Source organism: Eulemur rufifrons, chromosome 10 (assembly GCF_041146395.1).
Source record: "Eulemur rufifrons isolate Redbay chromosome 10, OSU_ERuf_1, whole genome shotgun sequence".
NCBI classification, from domain to species: domain Eukaryota; kingdom Metazoa; phylum Chordata; class Mammalia; order Primates; family Lemuridae; genus Eulemur; species Eulemur rufifrons.
The window spans coordinates 30,606,818-30,624,151 of record NC_090992.1 but is presented as its reverse complement, the minus strand read 5'-3'; the positions used below and the strand labels follow the sequence as shown (position 1 = coordinate 30,624,151).

General features: G+C 53.1%; 1 protein-coding gene and 1 non-coding gene across 3 annotated transcripts in view; both read right to left on the bottom strand.

Moving 5' to 3' along the window:
• The window catches only part of ANXA6 (annexin A6), a 51,672-nt gene extending 34,657 nt beyond the window's left edge, over positions 1-17,015 (bottom strand). For both annotated transcript variants that reach the window (XM_069483909.1, XM_069483910.1), the window contains exons 1-4: positions 16,917-17,015; positions 7,270-7,313; positions 1,168-1,258; positions 346-440 (exon numbers count right to left, since the gene is read on the bottom strand). In XM_069483909.1, coding sequence (XP_069340010.1) covers positions 346-440; positions 1,168-1,258; positions 7,270-7,287 — 204 coding nt within the window. In that variant the 5' untranslated portion in view covers positions 7,288-7,313; positions 16,917-17,015. The remainder of the gene's footprint in view (positions 1-345; positions 441-1,167; positions 1,259-7,269; positions 7,314-16,916) is intronic.
• LOC138393344 (U6 spliceosomal RNA) lies at positions 9,171-9,274 on the bottom strand. The gene has a single exon (XR_011235163.1). It is a non-coding gene; the product is annotated as a U6 spliceosomal RNA (small nuclear RNA).
• Positions 17,016-17,334: the final 319 nt, after the last annotated feature.

Sequence of the window (17,334 nt, the reverse complement as noted above, 5' to 3'; positions counted from 1 at the left end):
CACCGGGCCCCTTCCCCACGACCGTCTGCTCCCTTGTTTACTGCGTGTCTCCCCCACTCGCTGGGACTCCACAGAGCTGACACCTCACAGGTCTTATGTGCCAGCAGCCAGTGCAGCCCTAACACCTAGCAGGAGCCCAGCACACACCAGGTGCTCCAGATGTAGCTGAGGCTGAAGGAAAAGAGCAGGGAACGGCGTCAGCACAGAGGTTGCCCTGGAGCGCCCTCTGCAGGCGAGAAACTGAATGAGCACACAGGTGAGTGCAGGCAAGAACCTGAGTGAGCACACAGGTGAGTGAAATTGTTCCCAACCCCACCCTGTCTGCCCTCCAGTCACCATGGTTACCTTGCCATAGAGGGACTTGTAGCTCTGGGAGACCTCCTGCCTCTGCCTGTTGCTCCGGGAAGTGATCAGCTCCAGTATGGCCTCCTTGTCACTGCCTGGCAGAGGGGAGGAAACACGTCACCCTACCCACCCTGCCTCCAGGAAGCCCACCAGAGCTGCTTCCTTCCCTGGACACAGGCCTAGCAGCTCCTGCAGCCCTTGGCGTGAGCCTTCTGCTCACGAGGTGCTGGTGTCAAGGTGGGGGCTCTGTGGGGACATATTAAGTAGCCACTAAGAGGGGTCAGAGCACACACTCTCTGAGCTCAGAAGGCCCTCGATCCAGCTCCTCACTGCACAAATAAGGAAACTGAGGGCCAGAGCAAGGCAAGGACTCACCCAGGGTCTCACAGTGAGCCTGGCTTAGAAAACCCAGGTCTTGTAACACCCAGCACAGGGTTCTCTCAGCCACAGGACAAGAGAGAACATAAGCACCAAATCGAGGGTAGTGGTCACCCGAGCAAAGGCAGGGGGAGATGTCACCAGGAGGGAGACTGACCAGGGAAACTTCAAATATTCTGATGAAGCACTATTTCTTAAGTTGGGTGGTAGGTCTGTGGGTGAAGCTTCTATTATTCTTTATACCTTTTTTTGTATGAAATATATTATATAGAATTATGAAAAATAATAAAAGGAGGAGATAAAAAATGAATGAGTATATTTTACCATCTCACCCTGCCCCCGCCACCAGAAGGGCTCTGGGCTGTGCCCACACTTGGGGAACGCCCCCCACCTCCCACGAAGCCCACTGCCCGCAGACCCCTGTCTCGGTGGCCCGGCACCCACCGAAGCCCTTCATGGCGGCGTACAGCGCCTCAGCATCCTGGCTGGGGTCGAAGTCTGGGAAGTCATGAATGGAGCCCCGGTACTTGGCACCCTGTGGAGAGGAAAGCAGAGGGTGAGCTGCTGACCCTGGACCTGGACGCAGCTCCTGTCCCCAACCTCAAACCAGACACTCCTCTGGTCCAAGCAGAGCCCCCTTTCCCTGCACGATCGGGTGCTGACTACATAAACCCCGGGGAAGGGTAGGGATGATTCTCCACACCACCTGCTGCAACCTGCCCAAGCGACAGTGCCATTTCCCCAAGGGAGGGTGGCTTGGCCAAGGCCCACAGCCCCGCACCACCTTCCGCAGGCCCCAGGAGAGGGTAAAAAAGCCTGGCTGAGTGGGGGGCATGGAAATGATCCTTGCAAGAGTAACAAGAGCCCTTCATATTTTTATGGCACTTTACAGTTTACAAAACTCTCTCACCTTCATGAATGTGATTGGTTTAGCAATTTGCAGAAGCACTTAAGATTATCTCCACCACGAGATGAAGCAGTCAAGCTCAAAGAAGGAGAGACACTTGAAGGAGGTCACACAGAACCTAGACCTCTTCCGGGCTCCCCTCTGCTCTCCAGCTCCAGAAACCCTGCGGCTGCCGGCTACTGAGGGTGGGGTCTCGGGCTGGGGGTTCCTAGAGCCCCCCTCAGTTCAATGCCAAGATAAGGTGCTGCCCCTCCCGGCCCAGTACACTGAGCTGTGAACTGGCATCTGAGGACAAGCTGGCTTGGTCCTTGTGGGTAAGGAGGGGAGGGGCAGAGAGCCAGGGGATCTTAGACGTTGAACCTGAGCCTGAAAGCACAATGGGGCTGGTTCACAGGGGAGTCAGATGTGTGTCGGCCACACAAAACTGAGAAGTATGGGGTCCGGGACAGCAGCCGACAGCTGGCAGAGCTGAGTACGCCAGAGCCTGTCACTGAGCACACAGCACAGTGGCAAGGCACTTTATCCGTGCCAGGCCTGATGCCAGAGGGTAAAGACTTGGGGAGAGAGGGGACCAGATCCCCGTCTTTCATGAGCTCCTGGCCCAGGGGCAGAGAGAGAGGAGTATATCTGTTACCGTAAAGCTTGTAATAAATACCCTAATTACCATACAGTTTATAATAAACACTCTAAGACAGAAGCAAGGTGATGTGGGAAAACAGCAGGGGCTGATTCCGACTAGGGGGAAACCAGGAGAGACTCCACAGAAGAGGGAGTTGGGGGGTGGCTCACACCGGCTGTCTTGAAAGAGTGAGAAGTGGACAGGCAGAGTGGGCCCCCTGCTGTCCCCTGTCCCCCTAGTGCCCCCACTGCGAGACCCTGGCCAGGCAGGCTCCCGTCTGCACAGGCTGGCTCCTCCGCGGTATGCATGCGTGGGCGTAGGGTTGCTATTTAAAGTTCTGATAGGGCGGATGACCAGAAAGGGATCCGGCTCTCTTCCCGCCACCCATGAGTCCCCTGCAACCCGATCACACCTCTGGGCAGAGAAGGAAAGAGTCACACATGCCAAATACCCAGACCAGGGTGTCCTGCAAGGAGCTCAGCAAGTGCAGGATGGTGGCTTTACTGCCAGAGCTCCCTCAGCCTCACTTCAGACCTCACGCCTGGAGCCTGAGAAACCCCTGCTGCCTACTCCACTTGGGGCAGGCAGGGGACCCAGGGACCCCTGGGGACAGGTACCACATCCATCCTGTCCCCTGCACAGAGGCTGACCAAAGGAGGCACTCAAATATCCATCATATAAATAAACCAAACAAAACCAAAACAAAACATAATAACAAAAAAACTCCCCCCACACAGCCGGGAAGGGAATCCAAGGCTCTTTCTAACAGCCCATGCAGGTGGGGCGGAGGTGGGAAGGGACGACCATCAGCCCAGGGCATCTTCCCTGGCCAGTGATGCCCACCTGCCCCTCTTCTTGAATACTGGAGAACTGCAGTTACTTCACTGCACCCTTTGCCTCCTCTGTTGGAACCAGGTCTCTTTATTAAACAGGTGGGCCCATTTCATCTCTGTGCCATTCTGACCCTGTTTTCAAGGCTATAAATAGGCAGCAGTGCTGTCCAAACCACGGGATCCTAAGTGCTTCTCACACTCAGACACTCACGCTCCAAGGGCAGCTCCAGCCACCCTACCATTCATTCATTCATTCATTCATTCAATCAACCAAGCAAGCAGCATTTACTGAGTATCCACTAAGTGCTAGGACCGGGGACCACTAAGAACTCACAGTCTGGCAGGGGAGATATATTTGAACCACAATATAGCGTGGTGGGTGTTATGCTAAGGAGAACACCAGGAGCCAGAAAGAGATACTTCCTTTAGAAAGCTCTGGAAGGGCAGAGACCATGTCTGTCTTGCTCACTGGTGCATTTCCAACATCTAGCACAAGGCCTGGAGCAACCAGGCACTCACTCAGCATTTGCTTCATAAATGGATGGATGAATGACTGAATATATTCCGAGCAGATCGGAGAAGGCTTCCTGGAGGTGAAGTCTAAGCAAGTCCTAAAGGATGAGTAACGGTTGGCCCCAAAGGGTACAGGAGGGAGGGAAGAGGTGAGGAGGAAGAAGGCATCGCACAGAGGAAACACAAGGCAGAGGCCTGGAGGGAAGCAGGGCAGACTCTTCAGCGTGACGCCCAGAGTCCCTAAGATCACCCACTGGGACAGAGGAGGGCAGAGAGATGAGGCTGGAGCATGACACATAGGGATTAAATAAGCCATCGAGTCCCGCCATGCTGCCGAGGGTGGCTCTAGCGCCAGTGGCTGCCCTGGGCTCACCAACCAAGTCAGGGCAAGGCAAGGCTCCAGCACCCAGCACTGTTTTCCTTACCCACTAAACAGAAGTGCTCCTTCCCAACCCTGTCCCTAGTGTTTGGCACCTTTTACCAGGTTGAACCACATAACTTGCCTTTTAGGTAGGTTAAAAGTAATCAAATAGCAGTAGGCTTCATGTGGCTCCAACTAATACCTGTCCCCAGGTTGATATGTGGGCTCTGGAAGACTTTTTAACCTGTCTGCTGGGACGGGCATGGCTGGTGGTGACAAGTCCAAGATATATTCTCAGTCCAGACTCTTCAGAGCTCAAAGTCAGATGTCCAAAGTCACTAAGATCATGGGAGTGCAAGCTGCCGGGGGTTGGGGGGGTGGGGAGAAGATGGAAGCACGTCCCCAGGATGAAGGGCAGAGGATGCGACAGCAGGGGGACCGCCCCTTTCCTACTCCTCTAGTCCCTCCCTCTTCTGCCTGGTGCAGTGTCTGGGAAGGGGCCGAAGTTGACAGGGGATGAGGCAGGGCTGCACTGGGGAAGGGTGTCTAACGACCTACATGGGGCTTGGCCAAAACACTCAGAGACAAGCTTCGTGAGCAGCAAGGTTGGCCTCCTGTGGAATTCTTTACACAAGGATCAATTAGTTATCCTGGGACCCCACAGGACCACAGCCACTAGAAGCAGGGGTGGGGGGCTTAGCGCTGGTCACATGCGGAGACAGAGAGGACCCTCAAATCACCCAGGCCTGGGGCTCCCGCTTTGAATCACTCTCACAGCAACTTCGTGAATTTTGCATCTCTGGTGCAGCTGCGCTGGCTTCTCCCTGCCCACCTCCTGCTGCCTGTCCTCCCTCGGCAGACAGGTCCCTGGCCGCAGTGCCCGTGATCAAAGCAGGGGGAGCAGACAAGGGACTTTCCACCCTGAAATATTCAGCAGGTCCCGCTGCCAGCTGGTGAGCAGCCCGGGCCCCAGGGCTCTACGGGCCTCGGCCCCACCCAGGCCGCTGCTGAACAGGAGTCCCGGCGGCCTCTCGGGAGCAGAGGTGACATCCCCAGAGAGATGGCTGTCTGGCTGGGATTCCAGCTGAGAGCTGCCTTGACCAGACCTGACCCAGGCCTCATCTCCACAGCTCCCAGGAGTCCCGGGCTTGAGCACCTGCCTCTCCTGCTCTGTCCTTGCGCTGTCTTTATAGTCATCATGGTGTTCAAACCCAGAACGTCCCTGTGAAACTGAGGCCACAGCGCCAGGCCTCCTGGACCCTCTATGACACCACACTACTTCTTCATGTCTTTGGGCCTCAAGTTCCCCTCTTCTGCAAGGAGAGATGAGGAGAGTGACACACTTATCACAGTGCGAGGAGCTGGGGGTGACTGGAGCAGAGAAGAGCGGGCGGTCTGCCGTGCGTGTGCGTGTGTGTATGTGCGTGTGTGTGTGCGCATGTGTGTCTGCACATATGCATGGAGGGGGGGGGACCAGAAGCCGAGCTAATAATTGGAAGCAATAGATACAGACTTCAGCTCCATGGAAGGGAGACCTTTTCCACGGTTCTCTAGTATTGTCATCTGCAAAGTCCTCTGCTCCCCCAGACTGTTGCACTCCAAGCAAACCCAAGTACCTTCACTGCCCTGAACATGCTGTGTTCTCCTTGTCCCCTCTGGCCTTCTGTTCCAGCCGTTCCTACCTGGACTATTCTCAGTCCCCTTGCTCTTCCCCTGACTGGCTCTCTCTGTTCCTGCAGCCTGGGCGGGGCGCCTCCTGCCTGCCCGCAGAGCTCCTTCACTGGCTCCATGAGAGCACTGTGCACAGTGGGTTCCAACGCACCCCATGGGAGGAGACGGCCCTGCCACCCCAGGACTTGCTTACAGGAGGTCTACTGGCCCCCGGTCCATGGCAACAAGAAACCACAGGTCAGCCAGGCACGGCCCAAGAGCACTGGACCAGGAGTCCAAAGATTTGTGCCTAGGTCCTGGCCTCTCTCATCTCCCAGGGCCTGACCTGTGCACTTGGATCATCTAGATTCCTGCAATTCAAATGCCCTTGAGGAAGTGGCCCTAGGATGACCACACTTTGGAAATGGGGAAGAGCAAAATTTTCACCTTGGATTTTTGCCCATAACCACAACGACTCTCTCCTCCTGGTCAGAGAGGCCAGTTGCAAGGCACATTCCTCAGTGGCTCTGCAGAGGCCACGGCTAGGACTTTTTTGAGGGTGCTGGTCCTACGTCCTCCAACACACTGTGCTCTTCAAAAACTGTGACTCTCCTTTAGGCCCAGGTTCACTGGGTGGCAAGTCATGAAGTCAGGGATGAGGTTTAGTTGTCACTGAGCTCAACCACCCCGTAAGGGGAAAATGAGGCCCAAAGGAAGTAAAGAACTCACAGATCCTGTGTTTGCATTTGATGGCTCGTATTCTGGATTGGAGTAAGGGACAAAAGGGGCCGAGTCAGGCGTCCCTCAGTTTTATTCTCCACTTTGGATCCCACCATGGCACTGACCATGCCTCCTCCTCTAAGGCCGGCCAACAGGGAGCACCCGGGGCACGCCCTGACGCAGAGCGACTCCCAGCTCTGACCACGGGCAGAACCCAGTCTGAGCCACACGGGAGTAAGAGCTCTGATGTGCCTCAAACTCCACTCCCCAGCAGGCGGTCGGACAGCATGAAGGATGGAGGTTAGAGTGTCCCGAGCCAGGGAAGTTCATCCCAAATTGGAGTGACAGGAACATTTCCATCTCCAGAGCAGAGAGGACCCTCTATTGCTTTTGGGCCTGTCCAGCATCCACTTCCCTTCCTGGGGAACCACTCTTGGGCCATGCAGTTCAGGTGGGCCCAGCTCCCCCTCCTGGGCCCAAAAGAGAGCGGGTTACCCAGCCAATAAGGACCATACCTGGGAGCTCCCCTGGAATCACTAAGGATGAGTTATGCTGTTTTCCCTTGGGCTGCCCAGACAGCAGAACGGAAGCCCGGAGCTGGGGTGGCTGCCGTGCCAAGGCAAGGAAGATCCTACCCAAGAACGAAGCCACCAGGGGAAGCCCAGCTCACAGAGGCAAATCCTGACACTATCATTTGGACCCCTGGATCCAACAAGACCTGAAGTCTTGGGCTTCTCAGTTCCGTGAGCCAATACGCATCCTTTTCTGCTTAGGATGTTACGTGTTGTCCCTGGAGACCTGCATCTGAAGAGCTATGACTTGTAACGGGAGCAAGCAAAGCCTCAGCACCTTTCCTGCTGAAGGTGCCAGGGGTCTCTGCAGCAGGGGGACCGCAGGCCCAGGGGAGGCGGAGCACAACCTTCAGGAAGGAGAGGCCCCTTACCTGTGCTGGTTTGGCCATGGTCTCAGGTTCTGCGGCAGAATCCACTGTGGAGAAGAAAGAGATCCGTGAGAATCCCCCACACTCTGCTCCTCTCTGTTCCCCCCCACCACCAATTTCCTCACCCTGCTGTTTTCCAGCTGCCTCCAGCCCTTTAGGTTAAATCACACCCAACGACCTGGCTCAGGCCCAGGCATATTTTTTTCCAAGGACAATGGATAGATCAGATGATGTCCAGACATGCACACACTTGGGACGGAGAGGGAGGGAGGGCATGACCTCCGACCCGTCACTGGCTGCTTGACTCCAGGCTATGCAGCACACTTGTCCCAACAGCGTCTCTCTTAAACCTCAGAGCAATCCTTCCAGGCATCAGAGTCTCCTTTTTCATAGAGGAGGAAACTGAGGCTGGGGCATCACAATATATGATCCAAGGTCGCACAGCTTAGAACCGAATCCAACAATTTCCGGATTCCAGGGTCGATGCCACCTGCCCCACGTGTGTCCTCGTCCCAGGTCAACAAGAACCCCGGGCTTGCAGGTCTGCAGCTGAGACTCAGGCTTCCCCGCCACCTGCTGCACCGTCTGAAGGGCTATCCTTCCTGCACAAGTCACTGATGATTTATTCTGCATCTGTTCTGAGCCGGGCACTGCTCTAGGAATTGGGGATACGGAAGTATGATAGAGATTTTACAAACTCTGCTTCTCTGGAGCTTCTGCGAGGGTAGAATAACAAAGGCACATAGCAGGCTGAGATAAGAACTAAGGGGAAAAGACGAAGCTTGGTCAGGAGAGTGACAGGGGCGCAGGTAGAGGGGTCAGAGGGTCTCACGAGCTACCTGGGGGCCGTACGAGTGAGGAGCCACCACAGAGCTCAGTGTGGCTGATGTGGTGACAGGGAATGGGGGCAGGGGCTGCTAGGATGTAGAGTCAGGGGGTCAGTGCCTGAGGCCACTGGAAAGACTGGATTTTTCTCTGGTGGGACAAGGCCCTTGTGGGGGATTTGAACACACAGGACACACGATCTCATTGAAAATGGATAAGGAAGAGGAGGCGGAGGTGTCGGGAGACAGTGAAGGAACAACGTATGTTACCTAAAAATAAGTGGAAAAAAGGGATGTAACTGACTTGGAAAGGGGAACAGAAGGGAGTGGGAGCTGGGTTCACGAGCCCTGTCAGCAGGAAGGCCAAAGAGGAAAGTTACACAATCTTAGAGGACAAGGAGAGGAGAAACAAAGGACTATTGGATCTCTCTTAACTATGACTATGTACTGCTTTTCTTTCTTTTTTTCTTTTTTTTTGAGACAGAGTCTCGCTCTGTCATCCTGGCTAGTGTACAGTGGCATCATCATAGCTCACTGCAACTCAAACTCCTGGACTTGAGCACGATCCTCCTACCCTCAGCTTCCTGAGTACCTGGGACTATAGGTGTGCTCCACCACGCCTGGCTAATTTTTTCTATTTTTAGTAGAGACGGGGTCTCTCTTGTGCTCAGGCTGGTCTCAGACTACTGACCTCAAGCAATCCTCCCACCTTGGCCTCCCAGAGTGCTAGGATTACAGGCGTGAGCCATCGCACCTGACCTATGTATTGCTTTCTTAAAAAACTGTTAATTAAACATTTAATTTTTATTATAGCAAACAAAAATAGACGATTGCATTTTTATATGTTACAAGTATGCTTGGCAGTGCATCAGGGCCTCTTATATAATCAATGTGTACAGCACATCTTTGCTCCTTTTATAGAACTTAGAATATAACTTTATTGTATCATGTGGAGGCTTGTATTTGAATCTTTTAATTTATAACATTTTAGTCATATCTATGACTTATTTGATTCTGAAATCTTGGTCAGGATTCCAATTGCAAATTATAATGTTAGGATCGGATCAGTCCTAAAATTACAAAAATATGGAACGCTTCACAAATTTGCGTGTCATCCTCACGCAGGGGCCATGCTAATCTCTGAATCGTTCCAATTTTAGCATATGTGCTGCCGAAGTGAGTGCTGTATTGCTTTTAAAAAGGAAAAATAACCAACTCAATCAGGCCTACCCAGCAAGACCCTAGAGGGAACAGAACTAGAAGAGAGAGTAAAACTATGGAGATATTTCAGCTCAATGCTTTGCAGTTCTCCACCTAGTCCCCACTCCCCTCAAACTTACGGGAAATCTTGGAGAAACCAGTCCCTGACTTAAGTCCATAATCTGCCCTCACTTTGGGGATACTGGAGTCCGTGTGACACAGTGGGGAGACGTAGGTTTTGGAGTCGGACACAGACCTGGGTTCCAATGCTTGTTTTATCACTTATTAACTATGTGATCATGGGCTCATTGCTCATTTCTGAGTTCAAGGTTATTTCAAGCACAAAATTGGGCCTTTCCCTTTCCTGCCTGGTAGAGTTGTTGGGGGTTGAGACATAAGTTATTACGTCAAGGGCAGAGCCTAACGGGCCAGGCACTAGGTATGTTCTCAGTAGGTGGTGGCATTTGCTGTACTGGTGGGAAATTGAGGACAGGGGCTTTGTAGTGTTTGCCCATGTATCCCCACTGCCTGATTATGAGCCCCTCAAACTGCACTCAGCAGAGGACATGAGATGGGGCTGGGAGTGAAGGGCAGAGGACAGATCTGGCTGCAAAAGCAGCTCAGCTCAGCTCAGCTCAAGGAAACACTGCTGTTTCCCTGGCAACCAGGGGCCCCTTGGTACAAACATGCAGCTCTCACCACGAAATGGGAACTGCACCCCCTCCAAGTGTGTGTGTCAGTGGGGGTGGGGAGCACCCCACATCTACCCAAGATAAGGCTGGACGCCAGCTCTTGGTTTCTTTCTCCAGGCCTGGGGGTGGGGGAAGGGAGGGAACCCCAAGGCTAGCAGAAATAGGGACTGAATGAGGCCCAGGAAGTCAGGTGACACAAGGGAGGGAGGGCTGAGGCCTGTCACCTGCACCTCCAGCCCTGAGGCATTTTCTTTTGGCCTCCTTAGTGGAAACTTCAGCTGCTGGCTATAGCCCAGGCCCATCTGGACAAGAGCCCCTATCCAAGGAGAGACGGCTCAGAGGAGGGGCTTCTAAAACTTTAGGAAAATACTCTCAGTTCTGAGAGCAGATTCTGTGTGCCTCATGTGCGTGCATATCTCATGTGTACCTAAAACGCAAGATCCTTCCAGAACTCCATGTTCAGATTACAGTCCAAAGGGTCAATTTCCCTGCCGATTCCAACAGCCTCTCCTCTGAGGGTTCAGGGAAGCCTGGAGCTAATCATAGATGTGCCGTGTACCCTGGCATGTCTTAAAGAGGGCCTCCGGTCCCTTCCAGAGCAACCCAGACCATGCAGCTCAAACTGGCTGAATGCTTTATGTGCAATGTTTCAGAATCCCAGAGGGGCCCTTAGCAACCCACTACTCCAAGCCTCTCATTTTCTAGGTGGGGTAAAAGCAAGTCAGGGAGAGAAAGTGACTTGCCAGGGCGCAGGCAGCAGCCAACATCTCTGCTTAGTAGGGACCAGTCATAAGAAGCCCCCATCCAGCCGTGGGCCCTGCCTGCAACGGGATATCAGGAAGAGGCCAAAGCACAAGACCCAGGTTCTAGTTCCCAATCTACCCCCTCCATAACCTCAGACAAGCCAGGTTCCCTCTCTGAGCCTTAGTCTCTTCATCTATAAAAGGGGGATCAATGTATCACTCCCTCTTGGGGAAGATCCAGAGCAGACGTGAGAGGCTTTTATAGATTTCAGCCAGGGCAGGAACCCTGAATCTCTTCTGACCTGGATGAGCTACGGTGAGGGCTCATCACAACTGATCATTCCAGAAACCATTCAGGGCTAGAGTCACCTGGATGGCTCTGAGATGCTGTAGAGCCCCCCACCCCCATCCCCACCCCGCCTCGGTCCTTTGGCCTGCAATCAAGCACATTTCCTTCCTTCCCCTTTGGGAGCTCCTGGCTGACTCTAGAAGGGACAGCTCAGCCCTGCCCAACCAGGAGAGCTACACAGGGCAAGCGTCTTGTCCAATTCATGTGAAGGCAATGATGAGCTAGCTTTGAGGCATGGCTGTCCCCCACTCAGTCATTGGTGATTTAGGTAAATTACTTAAATCGAATCTCAATTTCCATACCTGCAAAATGCATGTAGAGACACCTACAGGTACTGAGAAATAAATGAAATATCAGATGAAAGCACTTAGCACAGTGCCTGGCACACAGTAAAGGCTCAGTAAATGGTAGCTTTCATTATGATGAGCCCAGACATTTTCAAAGGAGGCAGTGTGGCATTGTAACAAACACAGGCCTTGAGATGGAGGCAGGAGTTCAAATCCTGACACTGCAAATTCCTAGCTTAGGACCCTGGGTGAGTTATATAATTTCTCTCTGCCTCAGTTTCTTCATCTCTGAAATGACAGTGTCGTAAGGTTTTTGTGAAAAAATTCAAGGAAGTAAGGCAGGTAAAATACTTAGCATGGTCAGGTATAGATTAAAAGTTTAATAAATAAAAGGTGCTTTCTGTTACCACAATCATCATCATCAGAGCAGTGGTCTCCAAAGGGGGGTACCGGGTATGACAATCAGAGGAGTGCCTGTGGCCTACACTGAGCCATGTCACCCCTTTGCTGACAAGTGTCCAATGGTGCCTTTCAATGCTGCCCCCTTAGCTCAGCATTCAGGCCCTTAGTTATCCTTCCCGACTTCTCAGCTCTCACCTCCCTCCTCTTCACCCCTTCTCCTGCTAAACCAGGAATGCCTCCCTCCAGCATTTTTCATCCAGCCTTCTAGAATCTAGACCTGTGCTTCTCAATTCTGGCTTCATTAATAAATACAGCCTGGGAGTTTTTCAAAATTACCAAAGCAGAAGGTCAACCCCCAGAGATTCTGACTCAACTGTTCTGGGGTGAATCCTGGGCTTTGGTAATTTCTAAAAACTTTCCTAGGTGATTCCAATGCACAAAGAGGCTGAGAACCACTGTTCTCTGCTGAATTCAAATGCCACCTCTTCTAAGAAGCCAGGAGGGATTTCTCCCTGCTCTGAATCCCCACGGTGCTCTGAAACCACCTTCATCTGGCTGGCTCGGGTCAACCATGGCAGATTTATCATTCCTCCATCAGATGGAGGCTGCCAGCCTACAAGGCAGTGTGGGGAACCACATGTGGCCCTCCGGACCCCCAAGTGTGGCCCCTCAACCAAATCAGACTTCACAGAAAGATTTGTTCTAGGGGAAGTGGTCAGGTGGTGGATGTTCCCTCTTCTCACTGTTCCCCCTTTAAAAAAACTTTAAAAAGGGATTTGTTCTGTAAAATTTGGATTCAGTCAAAAGGCCTCACTCCAGGATCCAGAAGGCTACATGCGGCCCCGAGGTATTGCCGCAAAAAATCTCCACGCGGGAGGGAAACCTGCCTTGGGGCCACATGTGGCCCCCTGGATCCTGGAGTGAGTGAGGCCATTTGACGGAATCCCTAGGATTTGTTCTGTGAAGTCTGGATTCAGTGGAGGGGCCGCACTTGGGGACCTGGAGGCCCGCATGTGGCCTCGCCCTGCGTGGGGGCATCTGACTCTAGCCTTTCATCTTCCAGCTATTTTACAGCTCAATAAGTTGCAGATAATTGACAGTAACACAAAGTAATTCTGATACATGCTCATTCTGTCCTGTCTGGTAAAGGTCCAATTGACTTCCCGCCCCTCAGGTGGAAAAACCAGTTTTGCCTCTAATTGCATATTCCTTTCAATACAAAGGTGTCCACTGATTGAGCTGGTTTGAACAACCGCCTGCTGTGGTCATTGATTAGTGAGTAAAATAAAACCTTGAGCACATGTTCATTTTATATCTGCGTGAGCCATGATTCTACCCTTTTTTGAAAATTATTGCATACGCCTCTTTGCTGCACCCCCCACCACAGGGTGTGGCCCTTAAGGATTTGCTGGGTAACCGTACCGAGTGGGTTTCATGCTTTCTTTAGCGACCTCCTTGAAAAATCACACAACAAATGGAACCATCTAGCCTTGTGGTTTCAAACTGTGCTTTCCCCCTCATTCTATGGCCAGGAGAGGAACTAGAGAGGTTAGGTAACTTGCTCAATGTCACATACACAAAAAATCAGTTATTAAGCAGGGACTCATTCTTCAAAAAATATTTACCGAACAGCTTCTGCAAACTAGGTCTACTGGTAAGAGGTGGAGGTAGAATAGAAAATGAGACAGAGGGACTCCTGCCCCCACGGGGCTGGCAGTCTAATGCAGCACTGTACAAATTTTTTTTCATCCTACATATAACCAGCAACAAAAGAAAAACATTCAGCAGTTATCATGATAAACAGAAATACACTTTCTTTCCCCAACTCTATCCTGTATGAAGAAATATACTTTTTAAACATGACATGAAAAGTATGCACAATAAGAGGTCTAACATTCCGAAACAAGCCAGGTTAAAAGAAAAAAAAAAGACATCTAACAGTTTCTTCTACGTCCCGGAAGATCATCTTCAGTGCCTCCCAAGGTGTGTCTACTCCCTTTGGAAGCCCCTGGCCTATAAAATCTAGATCCTTCCTTCTTTCCCCTTTCCTGCAGGCTGCTCCCTCAGCCCTGCAGGTAGACACACCTAGGGCCAGCTCCATAGCCCTCCAGGAGCCTCGACTCTGATGACGCCATCCCTGGCTCCGTGCCTGGGCACACCCCCCAGCTCAAGGCACTCGGGTTTCTTAGAGAGCAGTGTCTTTCCCTCTCCTGACCCAGAACCACTGACTCTAGGATGGACAAGGCCCCAGAAGATCATCTGTCTGCTCCAGAAGAGGAACTGGTGTGGCCTGGGTTTGAATTCCAGTTCAGGTCACTTTTGTGAGAGGCAGCAAAAGGTAAAGTCTCACAGTACAGAGATGCTGGAGCCAGACTGCCTTACAGTGAAGCCTGAGGGTGCTATTTAGTAGCTGTGTGGCCTTGGGCAAGGACTTAACCTCTCTGTGCCTGTTTCATATGAAAATTGGGGATAACGATAATAACTACCTCATAGGAGTTATAGTGAGGATGAAAAGAATTAAGATAAGTCTAGAGCTTAGAAGAGGACCTGGCCCAAAGGAAACACTATGCTGTATAAGTGTTTATTATTAGCATTTCTTCCTCAGACTCTTGGGGGCTGAAGTTTCCACATCTGCAAAATGGGCACAATAACAGCATCTAATATAGCAAGCGTTCAGCCAGGGCCTGGGAAGTTGTAAAGGCTCAATAAATAATCGTGGTTACTGTTTTATTGTTATTGTTTAAGGAGCACCAAGATACTCGTTTGACACGAGAGAAACCTGAGGCTCAGGTGGCCTGCCTTCTCAAGCACCGCACCCTTCTGAGATTACAACTGTTTACCGCACTCTACAGTTTACAGGGCACTTTTACATCTGCCATCTTATAACCTCATGCAGGTATCGACCTCATCCTCATCTTACAGATGGGGGCATCTGAGGCTCAAGGACCCCACGGACCGTCATTTCTCCATAGTCAGTCTCTGTGGGGGCTTCTCAACCCCAAGAGGACAGGGAATGCCGCTGGAGCTGGATTCTAAGCAAAGTTTATAAACCTAAAGACCACCCCCTCTTCCTCTCCTCTATTGCCAGGGTGACTAGAGGGCCAAGCATGCTCAGGAATCACAGTAGAGACCACATCCTGTGCTTTGTCCCCTCCCAGGAAGTATCTTGGAGAGGCAGGGTTGGGGGAGGCTGGCGGCTCCACTGAGCCTCTGCAGAAAGTCCTAGAATGGTACAGCAAGAAGAGCCATCAGATCCAAACTATCTTACCAACTGGGTGCCCTGGACACATGCCTCTTCTCTCTAGGGAGGAAGGAACTGAGGCCCAGAGGGGTAGTAGGTGTGCCCAGGGCACCTAGTTGGTTAGGGGCAGAGCAGAGCCTGGGACTGGGGCTACCGCCTGGTGGCCCAGGGCTCCCTCCGGGTGCTGCAGTGCAGATGTTCTGGATGTTGGCAGCTACCCAGCACTGCAGTCTCCCCCACCTCATCCCAGGAAATCAGCGCCACAGGGCCAGGCCCCAGGCTTCTCCAGGCCACCCCCCTCGTCCTCACACTCACATCCAATTCGGCCCCAGCAACAGCTGTGGCCCTTACCTAGAAACTGCAAATATTTTCTGTATCCCAGCAGAGGTACCCTTGGGAACAAAGGGTAGAAGGCAAAGAAAAATGGATGAGTGACTGTCACAGCTGCAGAGGGGGAGGAAAGCCTCTGCCTCCCGCCCTCCTCAGCCCCACCCGACTCCCAGAATCCTAAATCTTAGAACACCCGCACCGGAAGTGGCAGCCAGTTTAGCAGACATTGCTACAGGCAGGCAACAAAGGCCCAGAGAGGAAAGGGCTTGCTCAAGAAACCCCAGCGCATCTGGACTGGACTCCGGCACTGACCGCTAGGCCAGTGCCCTCTGCAGGGCTCAGGGGCTGCCAGCTAGAAGGGCAGGGTCCACAGGGCTGAAACTGGGGCGGTCATTCACCGCTCCTCGAAGGGCTAAGCAGGTCAGGATATCCTGTCTGAGTTGGCGTGGCCAGCAATTTAAGGTGTGTTTGGGGCAAGGCGGGAAGGAATAGTAGAGGAAAAAGAGTGGACTCTCGGGGGAAACTAGTCGTTTCACAAACCCTGAAGCCATATGTCCAAATTTGGAATTGTCAGAAAAGACCCACCACAGTTTAGAGAAAAGGAGGGGGAGGGAGGAAACAGTGGCCAGACTGGTCCTCCCAAAGGACCTCCTTCCCCTTCCCCTTCTAGGCCCTACAAGGGTTGGGCCAGGCTTCCTAAACCTAGGATCAGGATTCTCAAGCCTGTAATGGTTCCTTGCAGCTGACAAATCCCTTGTCACAGCCATTGTTTCCTCTGAAACAGGCTGAGTTTATCAGCTTTCCTTGGAGAAGGAAATTCAGGCTCAGAGAGGGAAAGCCACTGGCTCAAGGTCACAATGCAAATTGTTGGAGGAGCTGGGATCCGGATTCAGGGTATTTCACTCCCTTGCTAGGATGTGGGGGTCATCTGAAGCCCCCAAGCTTTGGGAAGGCCTGTTCTTACGGAAAGCAGAAAGAGCCCTGGGAGCCCAGCTGGGAGACTCCTTCATCCGCAAGCAGTGGCCCAAAGAGGGAAGGGGGTCCATGGGCCCCACAGGTATGGACAGCAGGTCCTCCACCCCCTCTCACGCAGAGAGCCCTCCCCAGCACCACACAGAAGCTATTCCATATGCAAATGGAGGGTCCGACGCTTGAGTCTTTGTCCTCAGCCACACCCTTCTCTGCTGGTCCTGAGTCCCACGTCCAGCTGCCCCTAATCCCGGGCCTTCGAAGTCTCTTCAACCCCCCAAGTTAAAGCGGGCAGCACCAGCAGCCTGCCCCGCCCCGGCTCCGGCGCCCCCAGCCCTCGACCACACCCTCTGCAGGGCCAGGGCTCCCCTCTACTCCCCTCCCCCGGGCGCCCTCCTCCTGCTCCTCCGCGCGGCCCTAGATTTGCTCCACTGCGCTCCCCTAGACACACCCAGCCGCGACACTCTCGGGTTACCGCGCCCTCCAGTTCCCGCTGCTGGCGGGGGCATCGATCAGCCGGTGCCTGGGCGTTTATCGCTTGTCCCCTTGTCCCTGCAGCCCCCAGGAGGGGGGTTCCTGGAGTGACTCCCCTCTCCGGGATCAACCCACTCACCGCGCGGCGAAGCCTCTGATCGCAGACGGACGCGCGGACGCGGAGCTCGCTGGGTCGGAGCCCGTTAGCGGAGCAGCAGCCGCAGCGCAGGGGCGGGCTTCGAAGGACACCCGGCGGCTCGGGGTCGGACACGTGGCGCGCAGAGGCCAATCCGGCTCGCCCGCCTCCCCCCTCCATCCTCCAACCCTCTCCACCCCCACCCTTCAAGTTTCTTTGCTCTTGGAATCTTAGAATATCACCAGCCGGAGTGGCCCTGCCGGAAGAACCATGTCAGTTCTCAGACCCCAGACCTGAGTTAGGAGGATTTGGCCAAGATCACTCGGCCACTCAGGGCTAGACATCAGGGCTCCTGACTCCCAGTACTGGACACATTCCCCCAAATTCCCACAACTCGCCAAAGCTTTGTAGGGAAACAGAA